Source organism: Melospiza georgiana, chromosome Z (genome assembly GCF_028018845.1).
Source record: "Melospiza georgiana isolate bMelGeo1 chromosome Z, bMelGeo1.pri, whole genome shotgun sequence".
Taxonomy (NCBI): Eukaryota; Metazoa; Chordata; class Aves; order Passeriformes; family Passerellidae; genus Melospiza; species Melospiza georgiana.
The window spans coordinates 60,387,311-60,400,790 of NC_080465.1; the positions used below are offsets into that span (position 1 = coordinate 60,387,311).

General features: G+C 37.1%; 1 protein-coding gene across 6 annotated transcripts in view; it reads right to left on the reverse strand.

Annotated features, from left to right (window-relative positions):
* PAM (peptidylglycine alpha-amidating monooxygenase) overlaps window positions 1–13,480 on the reverse strand; it is a 114,460-nt gene that overhangs the window by 60,943 nt on the left and 40,037 nt on the right. For all 6 annotated transcript variants that reach the window (XM_058044645.1, XM_058044644.1, XM_058044643.1 and 3 more), the window contains exon 2: window positions 738–1,244. In XM_058044645.1, coding sequence (XP_057900628.1) covers window positions 738–829 — 92 coding nt within the window. In that variant the 5' untranslated portion in view covers window positions 830–1,244. The remainder of the gene's footprint in view (window positions 1–737; window positions 1,245–13,480) is intronic.

Genomic DNA, 13,480 nt, shown 5'->3' on the forward strand with positions numbered 1-13,480 from the left:
ATAATTTGATACAGATTAAACTTAAATTACATGCAAAGGGGCAACTTTTAATTCAAACACTATGGTATTAATAGCAATTTCTGTGCTACTACAAGTAGAAAAGTAAAACAGAAAACTTGGCAACAATCAAGCAAATAACAAATTCTGTATTGAATGCAACGTATAAATTATTGATGTATATACATAGCCAAAACTCGTGTCAGTGTTGCACCAATGTTTCTCTTGTCTTACCATATAGTTCTTTATAGTGATCTACATTGTTTTTTACAATTAATTGCATAGGTAAACTTTAATGTGGTGTGGACAAGAGAAGTAGCCTCTTAGCTCCTGAAAAAAAGGATTTTACTGTTATTGAGGTAAATTGAATTCAAACCACCCCTCAATTTCTCAGGACTGTTCAGCTTATTTGATGTTTTCTTGTTAAAAAATGACCTTATCATGCAAGCTAATCCAGCATCTGAAATACATTTATTTTCTGTGTAGCCTCAAATATAGCTGTAACTAAAAAAGTTGTATTAATTGCCATTTTATCCTTCTATCTAATGAGCAACCCTATAGATAAAACATGAATTCTGTATGACAACAGTGCCATTTCAAATTGCAGAAAGAAAATTCTGTGCAACGATCAACACTGAACAAATACCATAACACATTTTTATCTAAGACACGTTTTTTCACACTTTTGTAGTATTTTGACTGCATGCATTTAACACATAGTATTTTCTTGCATAACCCACCTCTTGAAGACTGAAAGTGGGCTTCTGAAACCCAAACAGATGTTTTGAAACAGAAGAAGCAGTATTAGCAGATTGCTAACAAAGCCAGCCATGTCCACCCTGCTATTTCTGGCCTGATTAGGCAAGCAGAAAAAGGGCAGTGCAGTTCTATCAGCTGTGATCTTGACAATCAGGTAGCAGCAGCAGAAGTATCATTTCACTACTTCATTATTATGTTCTCTGCAGGCATCCTCCAGCTTCTGACAGACCATCTGTCTTGGAAGGCGATGCACTGTAAATCAGGAAGGTGGATGCTACTATGTTGTCTGTTTTATTAGCTATAAAATGCTGTTGCAGAATCTTCCCTTGCAAATAGAGGACACGTTCACTTAAGGAGCTGAAAAGGACCAGCACTCCTGTTGCTTTCTGCTCAGGTTGTGCAGTTAAATCTGCATATTACTTATCAATCCACAGCACTGGAGACTTCAAGTGGCATCACAGAAACCAGCATCAGTCATCTTTCAGAACCTGTAAAAATAGAAGGAGCTTAAGGATGACTAACACATTAGAGCATTGGTTCTCAGCAAATCAGTGTTGAAGCATTGTAATACATTAATAGGTTTTTTCATGAGCTTTAGCCCAACCCAGTAAAGACTGCATTGGTTCTGTTGAGTCTTTCTTTTCCTACCCTTCCCTTCATAAAGGATCAGAAAGAGACACATTTCATTTTGATACACAAAATGTACTCTCAAACATATTTTACATGTTAGGAAGAAATATAAAAACCTCCTCAATATATAAAATGCAAACTGTGGAGTATTTCACATATGCAAACACTAGTATAATGTGTTCTAAAAGCAGTGGGGAAAAAAGCATCAACTTGACATACCAAGAATCCATGCTGGTAAATTTTATTAACTATCACCAAATGTTTCTGCACATATTACAGAATGGAAGAATATTTTACTTTTAATTCAACCTATAAGAAACCATTATGTCATTAATAAATAACTGTTTCTTATGTTCTTCAGCTGCTTTTATACCCACTTCAGAAAAAGAGACTTAAAAATTATTTTTGGAAATACAGTAACCAGAACTATTGACATCAGACTGCGTTATATTAGTTAAGTAGTTTTCTACCCTTTCATACCCTAAGGGTATGTCAGCATATACCATTAGTCTCCCCCGTGTTCAATTTCAACTGTTCTTACTTCTCCATTTTAATATACGTGGTTTTTAATTTCAGAATTTTAGTAGTCTTTAATAATTATGCTAAAAAATTACACCATGTTTTACTGAAGACATATATATTAGTATTATTTTATTTTTTGAGAATTCCAGTTTTGGTAGAAGTAAAGTTTCCAGTCATAATCATACACAACTATGTAGTAATTCTTCTAAATTAGTATAAATAGACTATACTAAATAGTGTATTCTAGATTAGTATAAATACTAATCAGAAAAAAAACACCCAAATTAAAATATCTTCCAGCCCCTGGAAGACAGTCAAAATATACTCATAAGGATGAAATAGAAAATAAGGATTCTGACATTAAATCAATGAAAATTCATGTATTGAAAAAAAAATCACTCCCATTTCAGGGCACATGTACCAAAAAGGCTTCTTACACATCCAGAAATGCTTAAGCACAAACTAAGAAGGCATACTGGCTAAACAGTTAATGCCTGTTGGTAGACAGCTACACTAGATTTGCACTGGACTACTAGCAAGCTTTAAATATCTGATTATGGTAATCAACATTAAACTTGCAAATTTTATTCGCTGAAGGATGGCAAAAAAGATTTAGTCATGAACATCTGAAAATAAACACACATTAGTTTTCAGCTTGCTGAAAATATGCCAAGACTGTCCAAAACCATTCATGCAAGTAATGATACAATCTTAATTCCTTTATTTATGCAAATTTTCATGTCCAACTGATAGTGGGGCCCTGGGAAAATGTTAAAATAGAATCTGAAATGTTAGGCTTGGTGTTGCACCTGCATAAGCAGTATAATAAATGATATAATTGTTAGATGTGATGATTGTTTAGTAACTAAATAAAATTATTGTATAATCATAAGAAGAATCATGAGAAACTATGTTTTGGGGAAGAATTACATAAAGCTAAGTTGATTGATTACTGTAATACATGGTGGCCAGAATATGTCTTGGAGAATGGCGAAAAATGGCCAAAACATGGGACACTGCAATATAACACTATTTCGCAGTCAATGTCATTTTGTAAACAAGAAGGAAAATGGAATGAGGTCCCATATGTTGATTTGTTTTTCTATTTATGGGGAAAGCCAGAATGGCAGCATGAATGTAGATTAATGGTGGTTAGAGCATCTACAAGTGATAAGTGTGGGGTTTGTGAGAAAAGTTTAGAACACTCGGCGTTGAAAGTCTGAGTAGGGAAAATTATACAGATATTGATTTACAGATAGATCCAAAAAGACCAAGAAAACCTAACCCCATCCCACATGTTTCATCTGTCCCTATCCCACTGCCTGCTCCTACCCCACCTAGAGCCTGAACCTGTCTCGTCTAGTACACCCTTACCTCTTTACCCTCCTCTCCCACTGTCACCTGATACCTCTTCCTCGGAAGATGAGCAAAACCTAACTGTGATAGAAAGGAGAAAGAGGGATGCAAGTGAAACAGATAGCAATGGTAATGAATTAGTGACCCCAATAGCCCACAGAACCCGAAGCCGGTCAAAGCTTGCCCCGGTTATAGATAGAAAAGACATAGGAGACAAAAACGGACTGTGGTTGCCCCCTTGTGACAAGGTCTAGGAGTGGAAGGACCAGTATTTGTAAAAGTGCCTTTCTCTCCTGCAGATTTAGTTATTTGGAAACAATCAGCCGGAACTTATAGAGAAAATCCTGATAAGGTGGCACAAGTAGTAAAAATGGTTATAAAAACTCAGAATCCTGATTGAGATGACATACAAGTAATATTAGATACTTTAATGGATTCTACTGAGAAAGAGATGGTACTTAAGGCAGCCAAAGAGAGGGCAAGAGAAGATATTAGAAATGGGCTGGTAACAGGGAATTTAGATGCGAATTTCCCAACTGAAGATCCAAAATGGAACCCTAATTTATTTTGCAATATGAGGAGACCACGGAAATATCAAGAGTGGATCCAAATAGGAGTTCAGAACACTGTGCCCAAAACTATAATTTGGTCCAAACTATAAGAGGTTCGGCAGGAAAAGAAAGAATCTCCCACTGCTTTTTTGTAGAGGCTTAAGGAGGCAGCAAGGAAATATACAGATCTCCAAATAAAGACAGAACAAGTAAAGGTTCAGCTCGCTCTCATATTCTTGGGTCAGTCACAAGACGATATTCAGAAGAAATTGCAAAAATTAGAAGGGGAGGAATTAAGGAATTTGGATAAGCTACTTGAGGTAGCCGGGAAGGTGTATAATAATCGTGAAAGAGAAGCTAGTAAAAGGCAGCAGTAAAATCTTTCAGCAGTAATACAAGGAGAAGAAAACCCAAATTTCAGGGGACATGGCAGGAGTAGTCGGGGTAGAAGACCAGTTTTGCAAGGGTTAAGCCTAAACGTGCGTATTGCAAGTGGGAGGAGCATTGGAAACAGGAGTGACCAGACAGGTTTCACCAGGGCAATCAGTTCCAGCAGGAAAACGTTACCAAGGCAATGGTCTTGGGTGAGTACAGCAGGTAATTGGACACAGAACCCGTAAAACAGGTTCAGTAGCCTGTCATAAATAAACAGAAGAATTTAATACAACAATATTTCCAGTAAAGAAATCAAATAGGTGAATATAGATTACTACAAGATTTGAGAGCAAAAAATAAAACAACAAAGGAAATTTATCCAGTGGTAACAAATCCCTACACATTGCTGACATCCATAAAAGAGATATATAAATGGTTTACTGTAATCGATTTAAAAGATGCCTTTTCTGCATACCCTTTGACAAAAAGTAGGAAACTGTTTGCATTTGAGTAGAAAAACCCAGGGAACAGAAGAAAGGCCCAGCTCACTTAGACACGACAAGAACTCGCTGACCGTATTCGGAAACCAATTGGCAAAGGAAGATTTGGACTGAAAATGAGCAAGTACCAAGAGACCAATACTTATTGTTGCAGTATGTTGATGATATACTAATAGCTACAGAAGAAAAAGCAACCTGTATAAAGGTAACCATGAAGATTTTAAATTCACTGGGAATGGGAGGTTACAAAGTATCCAGAGGAAAGGCACAAATTGCTCAACAGACTGTGATCTACCTAGGATGTGAATTTCACAAAAGCAATGAAAACTAGGTACTAACCATATCCAAGCTATTTGTGCTATTCCAGAGCCCCAGAATTTACATGAGCTGCGAGTCTTCCTCGGGATGGCAGGATGGTGTCACCTGTGGATCATGGACTATGGACTGATTGCAAAACCCCTGTATGAAGCTCAGAAGACGCAGCCATTCACCTGGGGCAAACCACAGAAAGAAGCCTTCCTAAAATTAAAGGAAGCACTGACAACTGCTCCAGCATTAGGGTTACCTGATCTGTCTAAAGATTTTCAGCTGTTTGTACATGAAAGGCTTCGCCTAGCCCTAGGAGTCCTGACCCAATGTCTGGGAAGCTGGAAAAGGCCAGTGGGCTACTTTTCCAAACAACTCGACAACGTAAGTGCCGGGTGGCCTCCATGTCTGTGGGCAGTTGCAGCTACTGTGATGCTGATACAGAAAGCCAGGAAGCTTATTATGGGAAGGCACATAGATGTCTATGTACCACACATGGTAACCACTGTCTTAGAACAAAAAGGGGGCCATTGGCTATCTCCCAGCAGGATGATGAAATTCCAGGTAGTCCTGACTGAGCAGGATGATGTCACATTAAAAACAACTAACCTTTTGAATCCAGCTTTGTTCCTAGGTACCACCACTGAAGAAGGCCCATTAGAACATGACTGTGTAGAGGTAATAGAGTATACCTATTCAGCAAGAGAAGACCTGAAAGACTTCCCACTAGAGCAGCTGGAGTGGGAGCTGTTTACAGATTGGAGCAGCTTCTTGGAAAACTAAACCAGATACGCGGAACATGCAGTAACAACAGTCAATACAGTAGTGGAGGCAAATACATCTGCCCAGAAGGCAGAACTGGTTGCTTTAACCAGGGCACTAGAATTAAGTGAAGGGAAAAAGGTAAATATATGGACTGACTCAAAATATGCTTTTGGAGTGGTGCATAACAAATGTCATCGGGGTGCAGAGGCATTGGTAAAATTGCTAAAGCAGAGTTTAATTTCGATACGGATGTTAACAATGGCAAAATCAGTAATGTCAAAATGTGATATCTGCTTGAAAAACAACCCAGTGCTAGGCGACAGGATAGGAATAGAGCCAGGAGACTACTGGCAGGTAGATTTTGTACAACTGTCAAGAACTCGAGGATACAAATACCTGTTAGTGGGGGTTGACACATTCTCTGGGTGGCCAGAGGCCTTCCCTGTTGCACAAACCAAGCAAAGGAAACAATTAAGTGGTCACTACTGGAGATTATTCCCAGGTTCGGGGTACCCCTAGGGGTATCATCAGATAGGGGGCCCCATTTCATGGCTACAGTAGTAGGAGAGGTAAGTAGATTGCTGGGGATAACTTGGGACCACCACACACCGTGGAGACCCCAGTCAAGCGGACAGGTAGAGAAGATGAATCAGACACTAAAAAGGCAAATCAGTAAAATATGCCAAGAAGCCAAATTGCAGTAGCCCCAGGCTTTGCCAATAGCATTGTTGAGAATTCGGATAAAGCCTAGGAGTGGGATGTCAGTCAGTCCTTATGAGATTTTGTATGGGAAACCATATGAATCTCCTGAGCCTAACCCTAATGTACACGTCACAGGAAAGCAGGAAGTGTATAATTATGTTCTGTCTCACGGGAAAACTTTGGCACGGCTCCGGAGCATCCTCGTGTGGAATAGACCACTGATTCTGAGAATCCAGTTCATTACATACATCCAGGAGACAAGGTGTACATCAAGAACTGGAACGAAGAACTGCTGAAAGAAAAGTGGAGTGGACCCATCAGGTACTACCAAGCACCTTTACAGTAGTCAAAGTAGCTGGCGTGGACCCCTGGATTCACTACACCCAAGTGAAGAAAATCCATCCGTGATCAAGGACTGTGTAAACTGTGAACTAACAAGGCTGCAGATAAGATGTGTTTAATTATGCTATCAGTAATTGTGCTAACGTTATGGTCATTAATGTCTTTGCGATGTGGAATGCAAAATGATCAACTAACTACTCTTCATTCTAGAATGAAGAGAGAAGTACAAACAGAAACACAGGTGATAAAGGTTTCTAATGCAGTTCGGGCTGGGAATGTAATGACTGGATTAGTCAAAGATTTTGCCAAAATGCAAAACACCAGTAGAATAACTGCCTGTCTGCCAGTACCTAAGGCAGCAGGAGATCCAGTAAATTGGGGAATCATAACATCAAAACTACCTGAAATACAAAAGAACAAACAATTGCATGTAAACAGGTACCCGAATCGAAGCAAGTAATCAAGGAAACTTGGGAGAAAATAGGGACATGGATGAGACCCATGAGCCAGAAAGACTGTATTCTAAGTGATGGCATACTAGGAACCCCTATGGGAGAATCAGGAGGTGTCACACAATGGCAATGCTATTTGCCACACTATAAAAAGATTATAGAAAATGTTACAGAAACCACTCTGGTATGGAAGTGTGAGGCCAAGGATCAGAAAGATCAGATAGAACCTTGGGACAGTGCATGGTCTGTGAGTATTCTTCAAAGATTCCAGTACATGGCAAACACCCCTTGGTGTATTAAGTGGGAAGGCCCCGAGAATGAAACAGATCCGGCAATAACGAACACTGCCACTAGCAGCAGAACGAAGACGGACAAAGTAAGTTGGTGGGCATGTAATAAAACTTATGACTGTGCTTCGGATGATGCAGAGATAAAACAGATGCCACCCCCTGGCGATAGCCCTACAAATTGGTTGTGCTTGCAGAGGGATCAAACATAAACAAGTCAGAGTGAATTATAAAGTAATTATAGGATGTACCAAGGTTACAGTCCAAGGTCCAGGACAATTTGTATGGGCAGCAAGCAATGGCACCTGGACAACACATCTGCCTGTAGATGGGAAAGTAAAGGAGATTACTTTAGGCCTTCCAACCTTATGCCCAATTTGGAAAAAGTCCCCATTTAACAGAAAACATGAACTTCTGCAGATAAAAGCAAGACAAGAAGTTCTAGACAATGAAAATCCAGATGACACTTGGCAAGAGCCCTCAAGTGGAGTGAAATTTGGGTGGGCCCTAGAGTCATTGCTTGGTCCTATAGCAAAGTATCAGACAGAGAGATGCTGTACAAACTTACAGGTCAGGTAGACAGACTGGCAAGAGTCACCCAGGAAGGATTTAAATAATTAAACATACAATTACAAGCCACCACAAAAATGACTTTACAAAATCGATTAGCCCTAGATTTGCTACTCCTGAAAGAGCATGGAGTATGTGGATTTTTAAAGGGACAGGTTGATCATTGCTGCATTCATATCCCAAGTGTAACTGCAGATGTATAATATGACATCAATCAGTTGAAACAAATAGAGCATGAAGCACAAGAAGAGCAAAGAGATTTGACTATGAGCTGGCTACGCAAAATTTTTAAAGAGTTAGGGTGGAATGTGATTTCATGGATTGAATCTATCATTGAGAGTGCGATAATCTTACTAATTGTATTCTTATCAATTTAGTTAGTTTACAGCATCTAAAAGGGAGAGATACAGAAGAAAACATCCTAGAACCAGAAAACAATGAAGACACTGACATGAGATCCACGCCCACTAACTTCTGGTTCTCCAGTTTGTGATAGCATCCACATCAATGTTTACATCAACCCTGGATTTGAAGAACGTCACGTATAAATTGAGAAGTAAAAGCCTGTATCAAGTGAAAACATTTACACCTATAGTGAGGTGAAAATGCTTTTAAAGGGAGGAGAATGATAGTGGGGCCCTGGGAAAATGTTAAAATAGAATCTGAAATGTTAGGCTTGGTGTTGCACCTGCATAAGCAGTATGATAAATGATATAATTGTTAGATGTGATGATTGCTTAGTAACTAAATATAATTACTGTATAATCATAAGAAGAATCATGAGAAACTATGTTAGAAATTTAAAGGGGGCCATGAGAAGCCATGCTTGGCTGAAATCTATGTATAAAATAGAACAATTTAAGTTTAATAATTAAAATGAAATTTATATAATGATATAATATAAAAACACATTCATCTCGAATGTATGGTCGGAGTCAGATTTGGGTTGAATATACCCCTGGCACCCAGAGCTCTTAATAAAAGCACCTGCATATAATCGCATTATGTGGTTATGTGTTTCTGAACACTAACGCCACTTCTTTACTTGAAGAAGTGATCCTAATCGTTTTCATTGGTGAACTATACAAATCTGCAAGACACATAAATGACTGTGCTGTGATGAAGACCAAAAATCATTTAAAAACAAACAAAAAAGACAAGTGTGACTTGCTGATATGCTTCACATAAGTTAACTACAATAACATAAGGCTCCACTACGTTTACTCTTAAAGGAATAATTACACAACAGTAACTGTTCAGTGTCTTTGTAAACTACCTGACCAGAAGTTCTACTACCTTTCTTTAGTTGTATTACCCAAGAAATTCTGTCTTTTTTTTCCCCATACCATTATGGAAATGCACCTGACAAGCAAGAAAACTGAAAAACAGGGACAGGAAGCATACAATGAGTTGTAACATACACAGAATTACAATATTCTATTTTTTTAATATGAAAATATATTTTCCAATAACTAGAAATAAGAACAAATGCTTAGCTTATGCCAGCTTCACTAAGTCTGCGACCTATTAGATCAAGTCTGCTACAAACATCTACATGGTATAGAATTTAATAAAGGAGATTTATTTAATTTAAAATAAATAAAAGAAAGCAACAAAGAAACCAGACTAATAGTCCCTCCCCATCTGAAATACAAGAGCTTCTTTATAGCAGCTTTCAATTCTCACTAGAAGTTAACCATGGTAATAGCAAAAATCACCAGAACACATGTTAATGTTAACAGAATATGTAACAATTTGTGGCTGACCACAGGAGGTGGGCATAAACCAATGATTTGGAATAGTCTAAAAAAACCAAAGAAATTAAGCTGTAGTGAGATAAATACCCATCTGTATATTCTCCTTAAAAATGGTCCAATTTTATCTCCAAGTGCTTTTTTGGGTTTATCAATGGATGAATATGAAATATGAGGTTTAATGTATGCATATGAAATATGAGCTTTAATATGACTAATACTTCAGATTATATTCCTGCCTAATGAAATTTTACATTTGGAAGGAAATGAGAGGGAAAAATTTAAGAAGACAGCACTATCCTGAAGTTATTCCAATGTAATTTTAAGTATGATGCAATACAGAAAAATATTAGATGAGGGAAAAAAAGCAAGGATGAGAGATTCAGTAATAAGATTAAAAAATTAAGGTTCATTATGTGGACATCTAGATACCACTGTTATGCTTTCAATTTGGGGTAAGAGATCCCAAGGGAAGAGAAGTAATGAAGTAAAAGGCATAATTAATGACCAAGACTACAGCGAAAGCAGAAAAAGGGAGATGAGAATTAGATTGGGCAATGTAAACATGCTATTTTATCCAACATGCTCCACCCAAACAAAGAAAAAAACAAGGGAGTAAAGAAGAAGAAAACAGCCTAAATCAACTAACACAAAGACTGAATGGGGGCAGGGAAAGGAGAGGCAGGCAAGAAGCTGGAATTCGAAACAGAATGCAAAGCAGAGTAACAATATATCAATGTGACATTATACAAATTCCTTTTAAAAGAATAGCAATTTATTTCCAAAAATCAGCTACATAAAAAAGTTTTGTATTAACCACAATTTTATAAAGCATATTATAGTATTTCCTTATTTTCTGTTTAGTCACTGGAACATTTTATATACAGTAGCAATAGAAGAAGCTAGAAGCAGAAACCACACCCTCCACCACCACTACCTCCAAAGAAAAGAGAAATTAGAAGATTATCGTAATTCATAGGGATTAATATCCAAATCTATCATAGATGGTAATTTCTCATAAATTAATCTCTGGTTTTGTTTCTTATGCAATGAAGTAATGAAAATGAGCAAGGATTCCTTGTGTTCTGTCTTCAGCTAGAGCCAAGGTCACACTTTGTCTTAGGCAAAATTTTAAGCTTAGACAATAACTGGATATACAAAAATAGCCAGTTCAACAAATTAACTGCAGCTAGGCCTCCAGGTTAGAACACTTTGCTTCTAATTACACCGGATAATATGTTGTGGAATCTGCTTAGAGATTAAGTAATGAACTAAATGCAGCCACCTAGGACACAGATTTGAAGGAAACACATTTCACAAGAAACCATCAAATCAGACAACCTTTTGGTACTCAACATCAACAAAAAATATCTCACAAAACATATCTAGGGGTTAGGAGATGTATAATGCAGATAACACTGGATTGGGACAAATTACATCAGAGCTTGGTACATCAGAGCTTTGTGCTGCTATGCAGAAGGATCTTGACAGGCAGGAGAAATGTCCTTATCTTGATCCATGAGCCTCTCATTATATTTTCTCTCCCTTGCCCACTCAGCAAGGGAGTGACTGAGCAGTTTGGGATGGGCACCTGCTGCTTAGCCAAGGCTACCCCACCAGAAGGGCTAATGATGCTAATAACATGATTGCTCTTAATGTTTAAATTAACCTTCTCCAAAATCTGTTCTGCTGAGAATAAGTACGATGCCTATTTTAAAAAGAAATATTATCCATCACAGGAAGAACAATATTAATACATTAAACAAAGGACTGTGATTTGAATTTTCTTTTATGCATTACAACAGTGAAACTGGATTCATTCTAACAGGATTTATTCTTTGAATGATTTCCAAATACGTTGAAATCAGAAAATATGTATTTCTTTCCTGTTTAACTAGAAGAATAAAATGGTAATTAATAGTGAGTTCTCCTTAAAAGGATTGTTTATAAGGGCAACACAACCTATGAAAAAAATTCAATTCAATATCTGAATCTAAGCTTATTTTGAGATATTCTGATGACACATGAAGCATTTTATTTTATATTTTTTCCTACTGGGAAAGTAAGTTCTACTTGCTGTCTTAAGATAGACTATCTATACCAAGAAAAACAATTGAGTAAAATCCTTTAAATGCTCTGTCAATTCGGTAAGTATGGTAAGTTTTACCCACTAGACAGTTTTTTTTGTTGTTTTTTAAATCAATTGAAGTTTTATACAGCAAAGAAATGGAGGATGAAGAACTCCAGATACTCTTCCCTATTGGAGACCAAAATGTTCACAACACAACTTGCAGTTTCCTAACTGCTGTAACAAGAGAAAATCAGAAACCCTATGGCCCCCAAACCCTAAGCAAACCCTATTAATAAAGAAAGCATTCAATTGTATTTAGTATGCAAGTCATACAGCAATAGTAGTTATGGAAATCACAAACAGAAGGATGCAAAGAAACTGATTATTTTATATATATATATATGTGTGTGTGTGTGTTTATTCAAAGAAAAAGCAAGGATATTATTCCAAGGGTGACTGGGCAAAAATTTATAGAATATATAGAAACTAAAATGAGCCTCATTTTTTTTTTTTTTTGTGAGCATCAGGATATACATGAGAAAACACAGAAAAACCAAGGGAAGGAAACAAACCACGACTCAAGGTGTCAGATTTGCTGTCACCAACCTCTGCACCCAGCTGTCATTCTCAGCATCTCCCAGATCTGGGACAGAAGGGACAAACTTAAAAGATTAAGAATCTAGTCTAGAATTATGAATTTTTTAATACTGTGTGGAAACAGAAGAAAATGTGTAAGGAAAAAAAAAGACGCAGAAAAGATTTAACTACTACTTTATAATGTGATCTTATTAAACAGCCTCTTCTTAGGACTTGGTTATTTGCCAACAAGTAAAGCTGTCCTAGGGCTACCTTCCCAGTCACATTTTCCTCCCATTCCTAAAGTAAATACAACAAATGCCTCTCCTCAACAATGCACATTCAGGTGGGAAACAAAGAAATACCTGAAAAAGAATTTTAATATTGTACAATCTAGAGACACTTGCCAGAGGGTTTCAAATAAAAATAAAATTATTGTTCTTGGAAATTATGGAAACTTAAATCAATTTCTGAATCCTAAGCTAAGATTTTTCAAAACATGATAGAGTTCAAGGTAAGATTTTTTTACTCATTCTCTCCATCACCATACTGTAATCTATTTGGCATAAACTTGTTTAAGAACAAGGAATTGTACTTTGCTTGACAGAACAGAACAGAAATATATAAGCAGAAATATATAAAAAATTTCCTTCCTCTTTATACAGTACAGTTGTGCCTGCATTAGTAAAACAGGAGACTTCAAGCAGAAATTCACTTTTACAGCCTGAAACTGCTTTAAACACTTCTGATCATCTCTTGGGAATCACAGATATGTTTCAGAAGTCTGAAGACAAGACAGCATGTGATGGTTCTCCTACTCAGCATTTCAATAGCATTTGAAAAGCATTTTATTCACAATAAATCACCTTCTAATGCTTCTGCTTTGACCAGGTATCAAAACAGACAAAATTCTCTTGTCAAGAAAGATCAACAATTTTTATAGAAAGACAACATAGCAAACTGCT